Raw genomic sequence first — 22,891 nt, 5'->3', positions numbered from 1 at the left:
TTAATTGGAAATAAGTCTCATGGAGGTGGCTTATGCCTGTAATCATACCTACTAAGGATGCTGAGATCTGAGGATTGTGGTTCAAAGTCAGCCTGGGCAGGAAAGTTCATGAGACTCTTACCTCCAATTAACCACCAGAAAACCGGAAGTGGTGCTGTGGTTCAAGTGGTAGAGTGTTCGCCTTGAGGTGAAGAGCTCAGATACAGCTCTCAGGCTCAGAATTCAAGCCCCATGACTGAACCCAATCCCCCCCCCCCCTCCCCCCCAAAAAAAAGAAAAGAAAAGAAAAGAAAACAACTATGGACTTTTCCTGCTTGGGCTGGCTTTGAACCAGGATTCTCAGATCTCAGCCTCCTTGAGTAGCTAGGATTACAGACGTGAGCCACCAGTGCCTGGCTTAAATGTCTATTTGGAAGTATTACTTTTCAGTGGTGTATAGGAGAATTTCAGTTTCATACATATAATCAATTCCTCCTTTTCCATATAGTTAGTTTTAAACATTTTTTGAAAGAATTTAGTTGACCATCTATCTATCTTTTCCTTCTTTGCTCCTGTGGTGGAATGATATATTTTGTGAGAACTGGTCTTGAATATGATTTTCACGTAGGAAGGAGCATCGGCAGTAGAGAATTTGAATGAGATGCAGTGCATGTGGTTCCAGACAGAATGTGCCCAAGCTTATAAAGCAATGAATAAATTTGGTGAAGCACTTAAAAAATGTCATGAAATTGAGAGAGTAAGTACCTTATACATATGAATTTCTTGTTTTATTCTATTAGAAATTAAGTGGGGAAAATAATTCTCCCCCCCTTTTTATTTTCACACTAGGTGGTTGTGTCTCTGTCTGTCTGTCTTGTCTGTCTTGGTAGTGGTAGAGGTTTATTGTTTTTTTGTGCTGGTCCTGGGACTTGAGCTCAGTTCAGTGTCTGGGCATGGTCCCTCACTTTTTTTGCTTGAGGCTGATGCTTTACCATTTGAGCCACATCCCCACTTCTGGCTTTGGCCTGGTTAATTGGATTTACTGACTGGCTGGCTTTGAATTGTAATCCTCAGACCTTAGCCTCTTAAGAAGCTAGGAAGCTGGGCGCTGGTGGCTCTCAGGAGGCTGAGATCTGAGAATCATGGTTCAAAGCCAGCCCCAGCAGGAAAGTCTGTGAGACTCTTATCTTCAATAAACCACTAGAAAACGGAAGTGGCGCTGTGGCTCCAGGCTCCAGTGGTAGAGCTCGCCTTGAGCTGAAGACCACAGGGACAGTGCTCAAGTCCAGAGTTTTCAAGCCCCACGACCAACCAAAAAAAAAAAAGAAGCTAGGATTACAGGCATAAGCCACAGTCACCTAGATTAGGTGATTTTTAAACTCATTATTATACTTCTCAATTTTTTCAGTGGATATACTATATTTTCAGGCACTTCCAATGTTAATTCTTTCTTTTAGGAGTTTTTTAGCCTTTATTAAAATCCTGTGGCTATGTTTTTAGTGATTTTTAATCTTTTTTGGAATTGCAGCTGCCTGTTCCATACTATGTAAGATTTCATTAAATGATCCTAGAATACTGTTTACTATGGGGTTGTGTGGTTTAACCCTAAAGAGCCTAACTTTCAAACCTTTTTATAATGTTTTTGTATCCTGTTCATTTTCTGATAAAATTTTCTTGATTTCCTTTATAGATTCAAAAAGTCAAAAATCTACATATTTTAATCCTTCATAAATTTTTCTAAATAACAAAACCTCACATCGTGTGTACTGTAGTTCTCTATTTTAGATTTTGACCAATTATGGTTGGTTTGTCAGAATAACTTTCTTAAGTAGGATGGATATATACTTACAGACAAATGTTTTTTAAATATTTTTCTGTATTTTCAGCAATTCAGTGTCTGTATGTCATATAATGTGCTATATAATCGCCAACTGTTTTGCTTATTTGATATGCAAAGTGTATGGAATAATTGTAATTTTAATTTTAAAGTGTTTTGTGTTTTTACAAATTTATCATGCCAATGGTACAATTATTTTCAAGCTTTTCAGTTTTATAGTTTTCTTACACATTGCTATAGTTCATTGTAATAATAAGAAGGTAATTTTGTTAGCATTTTATAGAAATCACTGATGACCAGTTTGACTTTCATACATACTGTATGAGGAAGATTACCCTTAGATCATATGTGGACTTATTAAAACTAGAAGATGTACTTCGACAGCATCCATTTTACTTCAAGGCAGCAAGAATTGCTATAGAGATCTATTTGAAGCTTCACGACAACCCTCTTACAGATGAGAATAAAGAACATGAGGCTGACACAGGTATAAGATTCAGATTTCTTGTTGACTCTGGTGTGTATATGTAGATACTGTTTTGAGGGTTCCCCCCCTCTGAGTTTCTTGTTTTTCATCTTTATGGGAAGATATTATGTAGAGGTAGGAAATGATGAATGTTGTGTGAATTTTTCTGACCAACAGAAGAAAAATATTTTATACTTTCAAATTCAATTAAGGATTTGGTTTATTTGTTTTCTGTGGTGCTGGGGATTAAACTCATATCCTTCAGAATGTCAGTCAAGTGCTCTGCCAGTGTGCTACATCCCCACCCCATAGATTTCATTTGGAACTAGTTATTCCTCTTAAGTAAAAGTAGGTATTTCATAAATTTTTGCATTAAACACAAAATTTACACAGCTAATTATAGTACTTCGTATTGTAATTACGCAATTAGTCTATTGACTGTTAGTGAAACTAGTTACTCTTTTTTAAAATAGTAACTTATGATTAATTTAGTAAAATAGGTTAATTTTTAATATGAAAAATCATCTTGGGATTAAATTAGAAAAATGCTGTTTTATAGCAGGATCAGCATTTTAGGGAAGCCTTCCCTAGACATATCTCAGAAAGTGGTTTCTCATACAGGAGGATATAAAGTAATTGTGTGTATAAGTATTTTGTGACTTGTGGCAACTACTGTATTGAACTGACAAGTATCATTTTAAGATAGTGGAAGTTGCCAAGTGAGGTAGCTAAGCCTGTGATTGTAGCAGCTTGGGCAGAAACCCCTGGGTATGCCTGCCCCACCAAAAAACAAAAAAGGTTTGCAACAGATTCCGTCTCAGCCAGTGGCTAGGCCTGGGCCTAGGCTGCATTCCCCTACCTGGAAAATAACCAGTGATAGAAGGGCTAGAAGAATGATTCAGTACAGCTCCAACCTAGCAAGCACAAAACTTGAGTTCAGTCATCAGTACTAAAAGAAAAACAAAACAAAAATAGTGTCAGTTAACAGAATACAGTCACTGCCAGATGGTGCATGTACCCGGGAGGTAGAACCTGGAAAGACAGAATTTGAGGCTAGCTTGATCACAGAGTAAATTCAAGCTAACTGAAGAACATAATATAAGATACTATCTCAATCCAAAAACTGAAGATTAAAGATGTAGCTCAGTGGTTCTTTCTTAGTATATTCAAGGCCCTGAGTTTGATTCCCAGGAAACTCTGGCCCCTCCCTTTTAAAGAAAAGGAGAGGAGGTAAGGAAAGAAGGACCACACATGGAACACTGTCCATTGAGTCAAATCCAACCAGCAGTCTTGATTTGGCAAATGAAATTTTATTGGAATAAAACAAAACCCATGTTTATATTATTTATGCTGTCTTTGTGCTAAGGCTGTTCAGTTGCAGCAGAGACCCATCTCTGGCTTAAAAAGCTAAATGTACTCTTGCAGAAGTTTGCTGACCCTTTGTGTATTGTAGCATAATCAAAAAGCTAAAGACTTTGGAGTCACAGTAGATTTAAAATTTTACTATGTCTTTTACTGTCTTGAGCTGTTAAAGACAGTACAAATTTAACCCTTTTCAACCCTGTGGTACTTGTTTTTTTTCTACTAGTTGTCTCTTAGTGTCCTCAGGATGGGTTCCAGGAACCTCTTCTAGCTGACTTAAATCTACTACAGTGATATAAATGCTATATAGACAGTTGTTATATTGTTTAGGAAATACTCAGAAAAAACAAAGTCTACAAGTTTAGTATTGAGATGAGATTAGTTTTATTCTGGCATAGAGATGTAGATTCTGGAACTGTGTTCTTAATTCACATCCTGTTGGAAAACATTAAGTGTGTATGCACTGTATGTAACGTGGCAGAGTTGCAATTTACAAATCCTTCAGAAGTTAGCATTGCCAGCCTTTAAAGTGCATACTTGTATTGTAATCCCAGCTACTTGGGGTCACGAATTTGAGCCTAGTCCAGGGAACAGTGAGGCCTACCCCCTAAACCCATCCCCCATAAAATTTTGTTGTGTTTTGTTTTAAGTCAACATTTATGTGCTCATACATTAATAAGGTCTTGCTTTTAAAATGCAATTTTTTTGTCTTTGTAATTTTGTGTTTTTAGGGATTCTTTACCATAAAAAAAACCCATACATTTTTTCTTGGTGATATATGAATATTATATATTGCTGGATAATAAATCATCCCCAAATCTGGCATCTTAAAACAACTGTTTTGGTGGGTCCGGGATTAAGAAGCGTCTAAGTGGTTCTAGCTTAGATTCTTCCATGGAGTGTTTTATATTACTGGTTTTATTTTGCTGGAGATCCAACCCAGAGCCTTTGGCATGGTAGACAAGCACTCTGCCACTGACATACATCCTCAGTTGTGTGTTTTTTTTTTGAAACAGGCTGTGCTACATAGCTTAGGCTGGCTTTGAACTCTGGATTCTCCTGAAGCTTCTGCTTCCCCTGTGCTGGTACTACAGGTCTGTGCCACCACACCAGTCTCTTACGAAGTTGTAGTGTTGATTTGAACTGAGCCTGCAGTCTCCTGATGGCTTACTGGGACTGAAGGGTCCATGTCCTAAGTGGCTCACTCACATGGCTGATGGTAGTAAGCTTTAGTAAGCTACTAGTCTTTCCAGAGGGTTTCTAGAATTTCTTGCCTCATTATGACTAGCCATCAAATGAACATGAACAAAGCCATAATACTTTTTAATGTTTTGTACTTTTATCATATCCTCTTACTTTTTTACATCTTAATTGGTTGGAAAGAAGTCCCCAAGTACAAGGAAGGAAAACTGAAGAATTTTTTTATGGACATTTTAACTACATGCTACAAATTATTTGCATTGTTCTGTATTTACAAAATACAGTCACTCTTCCCACACTTATCAGAAGTTTAATCCCATATAGCATTATTAACCTAACCAGAATGTTATCAGAATGTTACGATATAAATCAAATATAGGTGCTGGTGGGACACCTTGAGTATAGAGCCCTATTTCCTTTAGAGTACAGCTTCTCAAGTATAGCCATTGATGTGAACTCCTATGAACTAAACAGTCAAGTTATATTTCCCATTATACACCCAGAATAAAATGTTTATCAAGTAACAAAAGTTCACAAAGGTTGCTGGTTCATATCACAGTTCAGTAGAGCACAAATTAAAAGTTACTTGAGTACACTGAAGATGTTAGAGTTACTTTCTATAGCTCTTGGCTCTGCTGTCTGAGTTCTTTATTCTACCTTCTGAATCATCTCTTCATTTTCCTTGGAAGTGCATTTGTCTGCATACTTTCTCTGTGTTCTGCCAGTAAAATTGTGCCCTTTGTACTATCTCTAAAAGAACATCATATCTTTTTGTGAATTTTGTTGGAATCAGAATGCACATTGAGGTTTTGCTAAGGGAGCAACATCTTTAAATTTCTTAAAAAATTTTATTGTTACAGCCAGGTGACAGAGGCTCATACCTGTAATCCTAGCTTTCCAGGAGGCTGAGATCTGAGGATCACAGTTCAAAGCCATCCTAGGCAGGAAAATCTGTGAGACTCTTATCTCCAATAAACTACCAGAAAACTGGAAGTAGCACTGTGGCTCAAGTGGTAGAGCACTTGCCTTGAGCTGAAGTGCTGAGGGACAGCACCCAGGCCCAGAGTTGAAGCCCCTTGACAGACCAAAAGTAAAAATAAAAAGTTTTATTTATTGATTGAGACCATCTTTGAATCATACCATTAAAATTTTAGAAATCCTTCCTTCAAAGCAGACCGGTCCTCAGATGTGCCATCTTTCTGAGTTCTCTGTGTGTGTGTGTCTATTTGATAGTACTAGGGTTTTAACTACTCTGAGCTTCATGTTTGTTAAACCAGCATTCTATCATTGAGCCATATCCCCAGTCCTTAAGTTCTGAGTCTTAAAAGATTTTAAAGGCAAACTTCTTGTTTTCCTTCTTGAGATGTTTTCCTGACAGTGCCTTGGGTTTTTTTCCCCCGTCATCAGCCATTTTTCGACAAACTAGTACAAAACAAATTACTTCAAAATTTAGCACATTTACACAGCAAAACTTCTCAACTGTTTGTGTGGGCCAGAAATTCTAAATCCTTTGGCCATATGACTCAGGAACTTGAGGACAGTTGTCAACAAAGGTGTTCAAAGAATTGACTTGGGCTGCTTCTGTGATGGTGTACTCTTATTGTTATAGCCCACAGTTCTTGGTCCTTTGGGTCTTTCCTAAAGTTTGGTTGGATCTCCTGTTAGCATAGCAGCTAGTTTCTCCTCTGAGTAATCCAAAACAACAACAACAAAAAAAACACAGATAAATCTATAGTCCTAGTCTGGCCAAATACTAGGCTTTATGAACTCAAGGCCTCTGGAGTGCTCTACCACCTGAGCCACAGCGCCACTTTGGCTTTTTCTGAGTAGTTTATTGGAGATAAGGGTCTTATGGACTCTTCTGCCTGGGCTGGCTTTGAACAACAAGCCTCAGATCTCAGCCTTCTGAGTAGCTAGGATGATAGGTACAAGCTACCAGTGTTCAGCTTGTACTTTCATTTTTAAATACTTTCTATTTTATAGCAAGTGAGTCACTTAAGAATGTAGTCCACATTTGAGGAGGGGAATAGTCTTTACCTTCAGGATAAGAATTTCTGAACATCTTTTCGAAGCACTACAGTTGGTGAGGTATTTTGGAATGACATTTTTCAATACTGACAAATGAGCAAGTCGTTTTCCAATTTGTTACTTGTAATTTAAACAGTTTACAACTTTCCTTTTATTATAACATTTGTCATTGATGTCCAGTTTTTCTTTTGAGATACTCCCAACTTTATATCGCTAAGGATAGTTTTTATATAAAAATTTAATTTATTGTAGAGTTATTTATTTGTTCTGTCAACAAATGTGTGCTTATGTCCTGTATGCTTTGCTTGCTGTGCTAGCCTTGAAAATATGGAGATGATGAGTAATACAGATTTTTGGGGGGGGGGGGTCCGGTCGTGGGGCCTGAATTCTGGGCCTGGGCGCTGTCCCTCAGCTCTTCAGCTCAAGGCTAGCACTCTGCCACCTGAGTCACAGTGCCACTTCCGGCTTTTTTCTTATGTGGTGCTGAGGAATTGAACCCAGGGCCTTGAGCATGCAAGGCAAGTGCTCTACCACTGAGCCACCTTCCCAGCCCAGTAATACAGATTTTGTCCACTAAGGAGCATGCAATCTAAAAGAGATGAAGGAGTAGTGACTTGGCTCAGTGGTAGAGCCACGTGTCTGGTATACCTCTGAGGCCCTCAGTTCAGTCCTCAGCATTATACTAAAAATTAATAAAAAAGAAGCAGGCATATCAGTAGAGACTGTGATAAGAGAGAAAGGAATGAAAGTGGACACATTTAAAAAGTACAAATTAAGAGAGTGTGCAGTCCAGAACCACAGAAGTACTGCATGGAGCACCTTGCTTTTCTCTAAAATTACAGGTAGTTTAATACTACTTGTGGAACTTAGATGCTGTGCTGTTTGCACATATGTAATTCATAAAGGCTTAGTTTGTTTGCTACCTGATACGAACCATTAGAATTCTAGGTGGTGACAGGCACGTTTATTTGCATGCTGTGGAATATCTTATTGTTGTTGAGAATATTAGGAAATAGTAGTTGATAATTATTAATCTCATTAACTTGCTTATAATTTCATGAACTCTTTTTGCCTATAGCAAATATGTCTGACAAGGAGCTAAAGAAACTACGTAACAAACAAAGACGAGCTCAAAAGAAAGCCCAAATAGAAGAAGAGAAAAAGAATGCAGAAAAAGAAAAGCAGCAGAGAAATCAGAAAAAGAAGAAAGATGATGATGATGAAGAGATTGGAGGTCCAAAGGAAGAACTTATTCCAGAGAAACTGGCCAAGGTATCTCACAGCAATATTTAGTCTGATTGAGTGACATTTCATATCCCACAATTGTCTTTTTTTTTTTTGGTGTGGGGTGGTGATTCATGGGGCTTGACTGCTAGGCCTGGGCACTGTCCCTGTGCTCTTCAGCTCAAGGCTATTGCTGTTAGCCCTTGAGCCACAATGCCACTTCTGGTTTTCTGGTGGTTAATTGGAGATAAGAGTCTCACAGACTTTGTTGCCCAGGCTGGCTTTGAACTGTAATTCTCAGATCTCAGCTTTCTTTTTTCTTTTTTTTTTTCTTTTTTCTTTTGGTCGGTCGTGGGGCTTGAACTCTGGACCTGGGCGCTGTTCCTCAGCTCTTCAGCTCAAGGCTAGCGCTCTACTGCTTGAGCTACAACGCCACTTCCGATCTCAGCTTTCTGAGTAGCTTGGATTATAAGTGTGAGCCACCACCATCCAGCTGTGTTACTTCCATTTTAAATACTCTTTCATTATATTGCTTCCAATCATACAACCTGAAATGGTGGTGATCCTGGTATAGTATAATGGAAACAGTTTTGGCTTTTGGATTACGTTGGTCTAGATTTGGAAATCAGTTGTAAAGCTTCCACTATGTTTGCTTGGACACTTTGGTCTAACCTCTTTTTGATAGTTTTCTCATTTATAAAACAGAATTAAGGTAAATCTTTACAAGACTAGAGATATGGTACACATTAAAAGCATTTATCTTACATTTGGTATCATGCAAGTCTTTATATCTGATTTGAATTGAGTTTATTGTAAACCAAGAACAACATGTGTCTCTTAATCACCCATGTGAGTTGACAGTATTCTTACTGGTCTTCTCAATTTGAACCTAGTATCTTAAAGTCTTTAGATATATGTATGTACTTTTGATATCCTACTCTGTATGAAAATAATCGTATAATTCATTACGCCAAAGCAGTATATTAGACTTTAATTTTAGTTTTATGAATAACTAAAAATTAAAACTCACTTTCTTGACAACACTTATTTAAGGAAGAATTATAATAGCAAGCAAACAAAAGTTAGAAATTTTTTTAGTATTTTACTAGAGCAACTTGCAATGGTGGTACATGACTATAATTCCAACTACTCTGGAGATAGAAGTATTGAAAACATTGTTAATGCTTTCATGATGAGAAAATTGAATGCAGAATCACTTTGATAAGTATGGTGTGCAGTGTGCAGGAATAGTCTTGTCTCAATATTCAGCCTACAAGTATAACACTAGCACCATCGTATAGTAAACATTATACTAGTTAGGATTATAGGTGCATAACTAATAAGGAAGTTTTGTAATTATTAAAGGATGGGAAGGAAAGAGTTCTACAAATATAGGTCATTTAAGTGCCATTTCTTTTCTTTTTCTTCTTTTTTCTTTTTTTTTTTTTTTTTTGGTCGGTTGTGGGGCCTGAACACTGGGCCTGGGCACTGTTCCTCAGCTCTTCAGCTCAATGCTAGCACTCTACCACTTGGGTCATACCACCACTTTTGACTTTTTCCTGCTTATGTGGTACTGAGGAATCGAACCCAGGGCCTCATGCATGCAAGGCAAGCACTCTACCACTGAGCCACGTTCCCAGCCCCTTAAGTGCCATTTCTGAGCATAGTATTTGAATAAAAGTCTTGTAACCAAGATGAAATGTAGAATTTGTAGTAGAACAAAGTACTATAGAATGGATAGGATACTATTTTTAATAGCTTGATTTCAGTTCATAGTGTTCGATTATAAAGAACATTCATTTGGTAATGTTCTCTACAGTTTTTCCTTTATACCCCCTTTTGTCATATTTCAAATCTATCTTTTTTCCTTTTCACGATCTGACCTGTTTGTATGATTATTTTTCACCGGCTCTCTTTTTTTCATGTCTTGTTGGGTAGTTTCTCTCCAAAATCATGTAATATCTGTGGTTAAAAATCATTTAAGAACTATACTATTCAGAATCTCCTTTGTTTAGATCATGGGAAGGTAAAATATGGCAATGCATTTCTGGGCGACTGGTAAGTGATTTTTTTTTTTTCCGCTAACAAAAGTGTTATCTTTAGTAGAATAAAATCAATTCCTCAAGAATCAATTTTATTTAGATACTACCTTTTATTTTTGTTAGGTTGAAACTCCTTTAGAAGAAGCTATTAAGTTTTTAACACCTTTGAAGAACTTGGTGAAGAACAAGATAGAAACTCATCTTTTTGCCTTTGAGATTTACTTTAGGAAAGGTAAGTGTTTAAGAAATAACAGGTCCATATAATGCTGATAATTACTTAGGTATAGTCATCCAGCCTCATCATTGTAGTTTTTTTTGAAATGCTTAATACAACTTCCTTACAGAAACAGCTGTTAGATACAGAATTGTGGTAAAGTACAACAATGTAATTACCTCTTTTGCGACCTAAAAGCCAACCTTAGATATACTTACATAACCAGGGTTATGATCAAATTTGGATATTAACTTGTATATGCTTTAATGAAAAATAATATTGTTGTGGATAAAACTTCAATGACTTTTTTCTTTTTTTTTCCCCCCCTCGGTTGTGGGGCTTCAAGTCTGGGTCTGGATGCTGTCCCGGAGCTCTTTTGTTTTTTTTTGAGTCCGGTCATGGGGCCTGAACTCTGGGCCTGGGTGCTGTCCCTCAGCTCTTCAGCTCAAGGCTAGCGCTCTACCACTTGAGCCACAGCGCCACTGCCGGCTTTTTTCTTTTCTTTGCTTATGTGGTGCTGAGGAATCGAACCCAGGACCTCATGCATGCAAAGCAAGAGCTCTACCACTGAGCCACCTTCCCAGCCCCTCCCGGAGCTCTTTTGCTCAAGGCTAGTGCTCTACTACTTTGAGCCACATCTTTACTTCTGGTATTCTGGTGGTTAATTGGAGATGAGAATCTCATGGAGTTTCTCTCCTGGGCTGGCTTTGAACAGTGATCCTTAGATCTCAGTCACCTGAGTAGCTAGGATTACAGACCTGCACAACCAGTGTCCAGCTCTTCAGTAACCTTTTTTTTTTTTGTTCGGTTGTGGGGCTTGAACTCTGGGCCTGGGCACTGTCCCTGAGCTCTTCAGCTCAAGGTGAGTGCTCTGCCACTTGAGTCACACAGCTCCACTTCCCGTTTCCTGGTAGTTAATTGGAGATATGCCTTTCACGGCCTTTCCTGCCTGGGCTGGCTTTATTTAATAGTGATCCTCAGATCTTAGCCTCCTTAGTAGCTATGATAACAGGTGTGAGCCACCAGTGTCCAGCCTTCAGTAACTTTTAGCTGTTACAGGGATAAGTTGGGCACTGATGTCTCACACCTGTTATTCTAGCTACTGAGGAGGTTCACATCTGGGGATTGCTATTTGAAGACTGCCTGGGTAATAAAAGTTCGTGGGACACTCTTAGCCCAATTAAACAGCAAAAAAGCTAGAAGTGAAGGTGAGGGTCAGTGGTAGAGTCTTGAAGGGAAAAGCTAAGAGACTTTACCCAGGCTCTGAGTTAAAGCTCCTGTACTGGCATGACAAACAGACTGAAAGCTTTATCTTTGTGCTCCTTCTAGAAGAAGGGTCATGTTCCTTTTTCTAATGGAATAGATAAATGAAAAGGAAGAGTGTCCATTAAGGCAATTCAAGATTTTGTAATTGATGTTGGTACATATATTGCTAAAGCCGAGTAAAAGCTAAATCAAGAGTCTTGTTTTTCAGGTCTAGATGCTGGTTATATACATAAATAGTTCTGAATTGGTGCATTCCAAGTGGTTCATTTAACAAAATAGTGAAAGGAAGAAGAACTGATAGTTAAAAAAAAGATTGAACAAGAGGTTGCAGATTCCAGAATTAATTTTTGGGAAATTAATGGCAATTCATGCCTCAGATTCAAGGTATTTAGAATACTGAGGCAGTAGGATTGCTTCAAACTAAGGAGCTAAAGGCCAGCGAGGCTATCTAGGAAAAAAAATAACAAAAAACACAAACGTGAGATAGTCACTATATTGTTCCATTTCAAAGTAATACACTAGCTACCAAATCTTTATTACAATAAGTGTATTTCCATATGTATATAAGACAGAAATAACTGGGAGAAAGGTACATTTTGAGTGGTTACATATATATTGTATTGTATATTTTCCACAAGTATAACTTAGAAAATAAGTTTAATCGGTAACTTTCAAACTTCTTATAAGCCCATTCTTTCGGAAGTGTTAAGGTTGGAATTCAGGGTTTCATGCTTGCTAGAGGAGCTCTAATATTTGAGATGTACCAAAAGCCCCTTTGAGGGCTCTTTTGGACAGGTCGTGTGTTTGTGCCAGGGGCCAGCCTAGATGGACTTTGATACGCTTCTGCTCATGTTTAGCCTTCCGATGTGCAGCCACCCCACACACTCACTCAGCTGTGGATGGCCCATATCCAGTGTGTGGTAGGGGCTTGATAAAACGTGCCCACGCTGGCCTTGACCTTGATGCTCCCAGTCCTGGCCTTTTGAATAGCTGGGATTATAGGTGTAAGCCACTGCTAGTCTTAGAGAACCTCACTTTCCAAAAATACTTTAGAATTGTGTGTAGTGTTAGGCATTTGTAATTCTACTTAGGATGTGGAAGAAAGGAAGATCAGTGAGCTGAGGCCAGCCTGGGCTACGTCTCAAAGATAAATAAGAAAATGAAGAATTGAAATATTTCTTAAATTGAACCCTGAAATAAGATTTTTTAAAAAGTTGCTTTGTTTGAAGTGGGAAGAGCTTGGGGCTGGTGGCTCATGTCTGTAATCCTACCTACTCAGGACACGGAGATCTGAGGATTGTGGTTCTAAGCCAGCCCAGGTAGGAAAGTCCATGAGACTCTCGAGGTTTGAACTCTGGGCCTGGGCACTGTCCCTGAACTCTTCGGCTCACTTGAACCACAGTGCCACTTCAGTTTCCTGGTGGTTAGAGAGAAGAGTCTCATGGAGTTTCTTGCCTGGGCTACCTTTGGACTGCGCTGAGTACGGATAACAGGTGTGAGCCACCAGTACCTGGCTGGGTAATTCTGATGTTTTTCTTGTTTGTTAGTTGGGTTTTTTTTTGTCGGTCGTGGGGCTTGAACTCTAGGTCTAGGCCTGGGTCCTGGTCTAGGTCTAGGTCCCTCAACTTGTCAGCTCAAGGCTAATGCTCTACTACTTGAGCCACAGTGCCATCTTTGGCTTTCTAGTGGTTAATTGGAGGTAAGAGTCTCACCAACTTTCCTGCTTGGGCTGGCTTTGAACTGTGATCCTCAGATTTCAGCCTCCTGAGTGTCTAGGATTATAGGCATGAGGCAGTGGTGCCCGTCCATGAGACTCCAGTTACCCACCAAAACCAGAAGTGACTCAAAGGGTGCTAGCTTTGAGGAAAATGCTCAGCAATGGCTCGGGTCCTGAGTTCAAGCCCCCACCACCGACAAAAAAAGGTAGGGAAGGACAGTCTAAGCCTGTTGTTAGGTTTCTGTCATGGCTGTGTTTGACCTCAATTTGGTTTCTGCACTCTTTGTCTCTTCTATAGTAGTGTGAAATGGTTAATGACAAATAGCACAGTGGTCTTTTTAGTTTCCTGAGTGTTGGGTACAAGGATTAACAGAACTGTTTTAAGAACTTGGAGTTTTATATTTCAGTCATTGGAGAATATTGAGTACCAAGTTAGGGACGTCTCAACAAAAGTGATTATAAAGAAGACTTAGAGTGCAAGTATCTACTTAACAAGTGCAAACACTATGGAGGCTTTAAAAGATCAAGAATGGTAATAGGGAAAGCATAGAGAGACATTGGAAGCAGCTCAACCTGGGTGAGTCAGAGATGGACAGGAGAGGAGGAATAGTGTGATACAAGGGGGACCGTTTGAAACAAGGTTTTTAATTAAAGGCAGAAAGGAAATGAACTGGCTTTAAATTTTCTTTGTTTATATGGAAATACTTTGAATATTACTGATTGCTGTATAAGGCTTCGACATTTTGTAAAACCTTTTTTCTTGAGAGATGTTATGAAAAATACCTTGCATGCATGAGGCCCTGGGTTGGATTCCTCAGCACCACATAAACAGGAAAAAAAAGCCAGAAGTGGTGCTGTGGCTCAAGTGGTAAGAGTGCTAGCCTTGAGCTGAAGAGCGAGGGACAGCGCCCATGCCCAGAGTTCAGGCCCACGACTGAACCCAAAAACAAACAGAAAAAGAATGTGGTGGTATGGTACACACCTGTAACTAACTAGCTGCTCTGTTGAAAGAGGTAGGATGAAACACAGTTTGGGAACAGCCTAAGCAAAATAATTAGGCTTAATTTCAAGCAGCAAGCTCGATATAATTCCACCTGTGTGGAAGGCCTAGGTAGGAGGCTCACCAGGCCAATCCCAGGCAACAACACCTATCTGAAAAGTAACTAAAACAAATGAGTAGGGACATAGCTGGAGTTGTAGCATGCCTGCCCAGGGAGCACACATCTTGAAATCAAACCCAGTACTTCAAGAAATTAAGAAAGAAAAGAAGTAGCTAATGTTCTTAATTGGATGAAGATTGCATGTTTCAATTAGGTGTTGTTTACTTCAATTATGTGATTGTATTTAAATTTACCTTTTCTATTTATATGGTCTCAGTAATCCAAAGGAGGGAAACTTATGTCATCTTCTTTTGATTTTTATAGAAAAGTTTCTCTTGATGTTACAATCAGTGAAGAGGGCCTTTGCCATTGATTCTAGTCATCCATGGCTTCATGAGTGCATGATTCGACTCTTCAGTACTGGTAAGTTTGTTTACCATTACTCAGGTGTTCACTTAAGTAGTTGATGATGACTGTAGAAGTAATCTGTACAGATTTATCATAAGTTTTATCAGTCATTTTGAAGCAAAGCTGTTGCGTACTTAAAATAGCAGAAGGCAAAATAGGGCTGTTTTCTTGAAGGTAAAGGTCTTTGAAGCTGTGTAAATGTTACCTGATTTTGCAATAAAATGTTTCAGTGAAGATATTTGAAAGTTCTACCTTTGGTTCCTTCCTTTTCTAAAAAGTTACATGTAAATTGAAGTTTAGGATTACTGTTTTATATAAGCCTTTAATTAAACTGTTTTAAAATTAAATTGAAATTGGCTACCTTTCTCCTTTATTTGTCTTGCAGATGTCAATTTGCATGTATTAAGTTTGTTTTGTACAGAATTTTAAGGGTTGTAAAATGGTTACCTTGTTTATTTTTTCATTTCTTCTTTTTTTGGCCTGTTATGGGCTTGAACTTTAGGCCTGGGCTCTGTCCTTGAGCTTCTTTTGCTCAAGAGTAGTAGTGTTCTACGACTAGAGCCACAGTTCCACTTTTGGCTTTTTCTTTTTTCTGTGTGTGTGTGTGTGTGTGTGTGTGTGTGTGTGTGTGTGTGTGTGTGTGTGTGTGTGTGTGTGTGTGTGTGTGTGTGTGTGTGTGTGTGTGTGTGTGTGTGTGTGTGTGTGTGTGTGTGTGTGTGTGTGTTGTCACTTTTGGCTTTTTCTGAGTAACTTACTAAAGATAAAAGTCTAACATATTTTCTTGCTCTGACTGACTTTGAAGTATGAGCCTCAGGTCTTGGCCTGCTAAGTAGCTGGGATTAGAGGTATGAGCCAGTAGTGCCTGGCTCTACATTTCTTGTTTGTTTGTTTGTTTGTTTGTTTATTGCCAGTCCTGGAACTTAAACTCAGGGCCTGGTCACTGTCCCTGAGCCTCTCTGCTCAAGGCTAGCACTCTATTACTTGAGCCACAGTGCCACTTCCTGCTTTTTCTATTTATGTGGTACTGAGAAATCAAACCCAGGGCTTCATACATGCTAGGCAAGCACTCTACCACTAAGCCACATACCCAGTTCCTCTACAGTCCTTCCTTCCTTCCTTCCACATACCCAGTTCCTCTACAGTCCTTCCTTCCTTCCTTCCTTCCTTCCTTCCTTCCTTCCTTCCTTCCTTCCTTCCTTCCTTCCTTCCTTCCTTCCTTCCTTCCTCCCTCCTCTCCCTCCCTCCCTCCCTCTCTCTCTCTCTCTCTCTCTCTTTCTCTCTCTCTTTCTTTTCTTTCTTCGGTTGTGGGGCTTGAACTCTGGGCCTGGGGCGCTGTCCCTCAGTTCTTCAGCTCAAGGCAAATGTTCCACCACTTGAGCCACAGTACCACTTACAGTTTTCTGGTGGTTAATTGGAGATAAGAGTCTCAAGTCTTTCACACTACTTATTTGTTGTGACATTATTTATCAGGCAGGCAAGGGACAACCTTAGGGCCTTAAAAGGCTGTGGAACTAGTTTTAAAATATATTTTTTAGTTCCTGGAATGAATTTATCTGTAATGAAAATTTTTTGGGGGGGAGGGGGGTAAGGGAGAAGGGAGGGCAAAGGACCGTCATGGGGCTTGAACTCTGGGCCTGGGCACCATTCCTGAGTTCCTCAGCTCAAGGCAAGAGTTCTACCACTTGAGCCCCACGGTGCCACTTCCAGTTTTCTGATGGTTAATTGGAGATGAGAGTCTCAAGAACTTACTTGCCTGGGCTGGCTTTGAACCAGGATCTTCAGATCTTAACCTCCTGAGTGAGTAGCTAGGATTACAGGTGTGAGTCATGAGCACCTGGCTACTCTTTCATTGCTTTTAAAACAACCATTACATTGTTCTGCTGAGATATACATACACACACATGCACACACTTTAAATTTGTATAGGTAGGGTTTTTTTTTTGTTTTTTGGTTTTGGTTTTTTTTGGTCGGTCGTGGGGCCTAAACTCTGGGCCTGGGCTAGCACTCTACCACTTGAGCCACAGCACCACTTCAGGCGTTTTCTGCTTATGTGTTGCTGAGGAATCGAACCTAGGGCTTCATGCATGCAAGGCAAACACTCTACCACTGAGTCACCTTCCCAGCCCTATAGGTAGATTTTTAAATGCCGAGTTATTTAGTCTTTGCATATAATTGCTGTATTTTATTAGCCTATTTAAGTAGGTAATTTAATTACTATAAACCTTTATCAGAGTACCTAACTTGTAAGAGATTTTGGTTTTATTTATTCAGCAGTGTGTGAAAGTAAAGATTTACCTGAAACCGTTAGAACAGTATTAAAACAAGAAATGAATCGCCTTTTTGGAGCAACAAATCCAAAGAATTTTAATGAAACTTTTCTGAAAAGAAATTCTGATTCATTGCCACACAGATTATCAGGTAATTAATTGGCCCTTCTGTTGACCATCAAAATCAGTTCCAGTATTAAATCCGTGAGTAGGTAAGGTGTACATTCTCAGCTCTCAGAAGATGTATGCATATATGGTACATTTTAATCCTGTGGAAGTTTTTGTTACCTATATATTTTGAAGCAGTGGGCTTTAAATGAATATTATATACGATGGAAGTTGAACTTAACTTTCTTCTCATTCTTCCATCATTGTGCTTATTCCATGTGACTATCACCTTCCGTTTTTCATGCTTGTCTGAGCATCATATCTGGTAGTACTAAATAACTAAAACCACCTGTAGTTCAAAGGAGTGTAACGCATAAGTCTGTGGCCATGAAAAAAAAGGCTAGACATGAGATTACATGGGTAGGGCTGAAGTAGTTTGTGCTTAATACCTGATTAAGAGACCCATTACTTTTGCATATCTTTGTAGAAAGCTAAATTCAGTTTGTTGTCTTAATACTATCAAGGTACTAGGTATTACTCATTATTCCTTTTACAGCCTCCAGTTTTCCCCTTATCACCAAATTACTAGACAGTCTTGCTAGAATATTTCTATTCATCTTTTTGTGCACTTACTGATAAATTTTACTGGGTATCCATAATGTACCTTAATCTCTTCTACTTCAGTTTTTTTTTTTTAAGTAAATGGCTTTTCCCCTTTTTTTCTAATAAAAACAACACTGCACATAATACCTTGTATTTTATATGAATAGGTAGAGGCTAATATTTTAGTTTTATCTAAAATAAATTTACTCTTTTCTTCTCATTTAGCTGCCAAAATGATATATTATTTAGAGTCTTCTAGTCAGAAACGAGCTATAGAGTTGGTAACAACACTCGATGAATCCCTCACTAACAGAAATCTCCAGGTAAAGATTTTTTTTTTAATCCCTCTGTAAGAATGTAAATACATTTTCACTTTTTCCTGAGAGAAATAATTATGCATACCGCACTCCAAACTACTATGAATCTGCCTGGAACCTACCTTATTTTAAATTTATTTAGGACTGTTTGCATGTACAAATGCGTGTGTATATATACATACATGTATGTACACCATTGTTTGGCTCTATACAACTAGTTTCACATTTGCAATTTGGGAGTGACTTTAAGAAATGTCTCAGTAAAATTATATGAAGACTACTTGACTTACGAAATGGTAACCCCTCTATACAGCAGTTTAATAATAACAAAATTATCAAAAAGTGGTTTGAAGACTCCATAGTTGGCTTGAGATTGATTTGGGGGGGGGGGTCGGTTGTGGGGTCTGAACTCTGGGCCTGCGTGGTGTCCCTCAGCTCTTCAGCTGAAGGCTAGCACTCTACCACTTGAGCGTCAGCCCCACTTCCAGCCTTTTCTGTTTATGTGGTGCTGAGGAATCGAACCCAGGGCCTCATGCATGCAAGGCAAGCACTCTACCACTGAGCCACCTTCCCAGCCCCAAGAGATTGATTTTTATATATGTATTTCTCAGTAAGTAATAGCTGTAAGAGAGCTTCTTACGTTTTTAAGATGTATTCACTGTTGGGAACTAGTGGCTGATGCCTGTAATCAATCCTAGTTACACAGGAGGCTCAAATCTAAGGATCCCTGTTCAAAGCCAGCCTGGGCAAAACAAAAAAGTCTCTGTGAGACTCCTTTATCTTCAGTTAGCCACTTAAAAACCAGAAGTGGCACTGTGGCTCAAAGTGGTAGCTTTGAGCAAAAGAGCTCAGGGACATTGCCCAGGCCCTGAGTTCAAGCTCCACAACTGACCAAAAAAAAGAAGACTTACTTATTTATCATAAGCTAAGTTCAGAACTTGAGAATAAGGCTAATATAAGTGGCTCGTTTCTGTAATTCCAGCTTCTTCTCAAAAATTAAAGCAGCTAAAGTGTTGGAGGCATGTGTCAAGTGGTAGAGTGTCAGCCAATGAGCAAAAGCTGTCTTGGACAATTAGAAAAGAAAGTAAGAGAGAGAAACAGCTCAAAGGTGGGCTGAAAGCATGACTTAAGTGGTAGGGTTTCAGCCAAGCAAGAAAGATGAGTAAGCACTCTTGAGTTTTAAGTCCACGCACCACTGCTAGAAACATCAAAATCCTATTAACGTAATGGAAAGTAGGTAGTGCTTTCTTACTGAAACAGTTAAGAAAATGGGGAATGTAAGTCCACATGAATCATTTAAAAATATAAGAAATAGACTTGGTTAAAGGCTTGGGGTGTTGAAATATTGATTTTCCTGAACTTGTGTTTTGTTGCAATATAATCCTTGTGTTTGAGATCATCTTCTACTTAAGTTATAGGGTATTACTTAAGATTTCTTCTTAATTTGAATATAGAAAATTGAAAATGTTTGTAAACCTGCAAAAAAAAATTTATGGCGTTGGTGCATATAGCAAAATTGTTACCTAGGGCGGTGTGTACGTGTTTGGCACATCTACAGAGATGCAGCTCCAGTGACTCACTTAGTCTTGTCCGTATTTAGCAATTTCCTCCTGCCCCCTTTTTAGACCTTTAAGAATAGACTAATGAAATAATCTGGGATATGGGTAAATGCTACCATCTTTCTTAGTGAATATGCCCCTTTTTCCTCTGTTGTTTTCAAAATACATTAATGTTGAAATGTGTCATGAACTCACGATGAGACAAGTCCTGATGGGGCCTTTCTCTTTGTTTAGACTTGCATGGAGGTGTTGACAGCCTTGCGTGACGGTAGTCTTGGAGACTGTACAGAAGCTGCTGAAGCTTACAGAGCGAGTTGTCATAAGCTTTTCCCTTACGCTCTGGCTTTCCTGCCTCCCGGGTGTGAAGAGGACCTGAAGATCACGGTTAATGGAGATAGTTCTGCAGAGACTGAAGAGCTGGCCAATGAAATTTGAACATCATTAAACAAGCAAATGGGATGACTTTGGACCATATCTAGTGTATAATATTTTTGTCACGCACCTGCTGCATTGCTCTAACTTTCACAGAATGAGAGGAGTAAATGTTCTTGCCTTCAAATAGTGTTTTACGTTTTTTATCCTGCTGAAAATATATATAAACTATCTCACATTACAGGATATAGGTTCAGTTTCTTAAAAAAATTAAAAGCTGCTAAAATTGAAGGGTTAAAAAAATGATGCCTATCCTATTCCTACCTTCCCATCCATGTTTTTAAACTAATTTATATACAATTTGGAGGCTGTTACAGCTAACAAAGCAGGTGTGTGGCAGAAATATTACTTTAAGTTTGTCTTGTGAGATTTTACTATATCTCAGACAGCATAAATGCTGTTTTAGCACTGGATTCTTTCACTGAGCACAAAGAGTTGTTGGGGCTTTAGCATCTGACTGATTTTGTTACGGGGTTGGTTCTGACCATAGGAAGTACGCAATGTGAATCACTATTGACAGAATCTACAACAGTGCTTGATGTTGTAGAAATGGGGACATATAGATACCACGCAGGATTAAAAGAAACCTAGAAGGTGTTGAATACGCTTGTTGTGTTTCCAAAATTCACTGTACATGATCAGTTTGGTGTTCTTGTACCACAGTTTTTAACCTGAAGGAACCAGTTGGAACAATCTCAATTTTAACTAAAACTTGAAGAACTAAAATAACAATGCAAACCTTTCAGCATTGTTTTGGCCAAACTTGTTAAAACTGTAATGCAAGAACCAAATGCACTGTGATGTGGCACCAACTAATAGTAAGCAGGAACTTTTCACCCAAGAGTGAAAAAAGAAAATCTACCATGGCTTGAAGTTAAAAGAGCAGAACTCCTGACTACCATTCTATGACTGATCAAGAGACTAATAGTTAAAAACCTCAGCAGGCCTTGTTCACGATATGCAGAAAAAGTGCTGCAGTTTAGATACCTCTGGAATTTTTCCACAGTGTCACAGGTTTGTAATACTTGAAGCCCTACATTTCTAAGAATATATTTCTTGCTCAGTTGTTTCAGGCAAGCCCAAGACTTTGTAATTTTTAAAGGGCCCAAGATTTTTTTTTTCCAGTAACAGACCAGCTTCTTTTTCCTGCAATTACAGATGTAATTTTTTTTGTTGTCAAACATAAGGTACCAAATATGATGCAATAAATTGTTTTGAAAAACAGTTGTGTGAATATTTCCACTAATCCGTGTTGGGCTTCTGTGAGAACACACAGGTGGAAACAGAGGTTTCAGTGTAAAGGCACTACTCCGCTATCCTGGCTGGGAGCTTTTACAGCAGGTTAAGTGCTGGTGTCAGGGAAGTTCCAAGTGAGGTAGAAGGCTTCTCTGCGGGAAGATTGATGAGGACTAGGATGGTGGCAGGTGCTATGAATGGAATGCATAATCTGAAAAGCAAGCTAAAACTGTTCTTTTAATTAAGAAAATGAGCCTTAAACATGTCATACCTGTTCACTGAGAACTAGCCTCGGGCTCAATAATCATTGCATTTGCAAGTTCTGAGCAAGTAAAATTAAATAAAATGTATCAAATGTATATATTATCAGACCTTTTGTAGTGCTTTTAGTTTTTCGAGTATATACTCGAAAGGGAATTTTCAAAACACCCGATCCTTTTCTTTCATAGTACATGACCTGCATTCCACATCCCAGTCTGACAGGTTAGTTAGTGATAGGAAAAGAGGTACAGACTGAATTCCAGTGCTTTCTTTTGTTTAACTGACCCTGTCTCAGGAACATCTTAACCAATGGCAAAAAAACAAAGCCTTTTTTTTCCCCTTGTGAGTGGCAACTGAACTTACTGTTGGGAAAGAATACGTGCTACCTCTGCCACCGATGAGGTGTTCAGAGGAGGCACCAGCCATATAGGAGGTGTATGTGAATTTTGTTTGAACTCTACTGTGTATTAAAACAAAGCTCATCTATATGTCTTGACAATGTTCAAATGATGTAGATTGTCTCTGAATGACTATTCAGAGCTCTAAGGCAGATGCCACCCATGAGGAACATGTATATTGTATTACAACCCAATTTACTGGAATTATTGAATAAATCTTATATTTTCTTTCAGGTTTACTTGACAAGTTGGATACCTTGTCTGGTGTCAGAGGACCTTGATTGGGTTCATTTTGTGTCCAGACATCACCCCTAAAACATTGTACTGTATGCTTTCTTGCTTTAAGTAGTACCACCTGGATCTGGTCACAGTTTCCTCAATCATTCTTTTATTTCCTAATAATACCATGTGGTGGGCGTGGGGGGACAGGATTAGAAACAAGTGGAAAAAAATGCAGTGATGATGTAATCCAAACCAAGTGCCTTATGTTTATTGCTAAGAACTGGTGTTATCAACCCTTTTGATAAGAAAGGGTCCCTTGACCTGTATTAACATAGGAAAGTAAAGTTCTTTTTGTTTTCTTTATATTCAGTTACTCTTGTCATTTCTCATTGAAAATCTAGACTGACTAGGTTAGTTTTCTCCACTTTAACATAGTTGAGTCATATATTTTCACCATTTTTTGTATTTATGCACAGCAATAAAAGTATAATTACAATAGCATGACTAAAGTAGTGCCAGTGTTAGTAGAGGACTTTATCTGGGTTTAGGTTTTCACAATGTTTGTACACCATGGCATGTTGCTGTTAGAGCTGTAGAGTGAAAAATGTGACTGTATGAAGGAGTTAGAACAGCTTGTTCCAGATT

The 22,891-nt window shown here is 38.7% G+C and overlaps 1 protein-coding gene across 2 annotated transcripts in view; it reads left to right on the top strand.

Moving 5' to 3' along the window:
• The window catches only part of Naa15 (N-alpha-acetyltransferase 15, NatA auxiliary subunit), a 63,758-nt gene extending 41,149 nt beyond the window's left edge, over positions 1–22,609 (top strand). The window contains exons 13-20 of one of the 2 annotated variants that reach the window (XM_042701570.1): positions 608–736; positions 2,090–2,303; positions 7,951–8,144; positions 10,262–10,370; positions 14,760–14,858; positions 17,118–17,261; positions 18,047–18,144; positions 19,932–22,609. In XM_042701570.1, coding sequence (XP_042557504.1) covers positions 608–736; positions 2,090–2,303; positions 7,951–8,144; positions 10,262–10,370; positions 14,760–14,858; positions 17,118–17,261; positions 18,047–18,144; positions 19,932–20,132 — 1,188 coding nt within the window. In that variant the 3' untranslated portion in view covers positions 20,133–22,609. Of the gene's footprint in view, positions 1–607; positions 737–2,089; positions 2,304–7,950; positions 8,145–10,261; positions 10,371–14,759; positions 14,859–17,114; positions 17,262–18,046; positions 18,145–19,931 lie in introns of both variants that reach the window. The other variant, XM_042701569.1, reaches the window with a different exon arrangement.
• The last annotated feature ends 282 nt before the right edge of the window (positions 22,610–22,891 follow it).

This window comes from Dipodomys spectabilis, unplaced genomic scaffold, assembly GCF_019054845.1.
Source record: "Dipodomys spectabilis isolate Male_0828 unplaced genomic scaffold, ASM1905484v1 ptg000297l, whole genome shotgun sequence".
NCBI classification, from domain to species: Eukaryota; Metazoa; Chordata; class Mammalia; order Rodentia; family Heteromyidae; genus Dipodomys; species Dipodomys spectabilis.
This window is presented reverse-complemented; position numbering and strand designations above follow the sequence as displayed.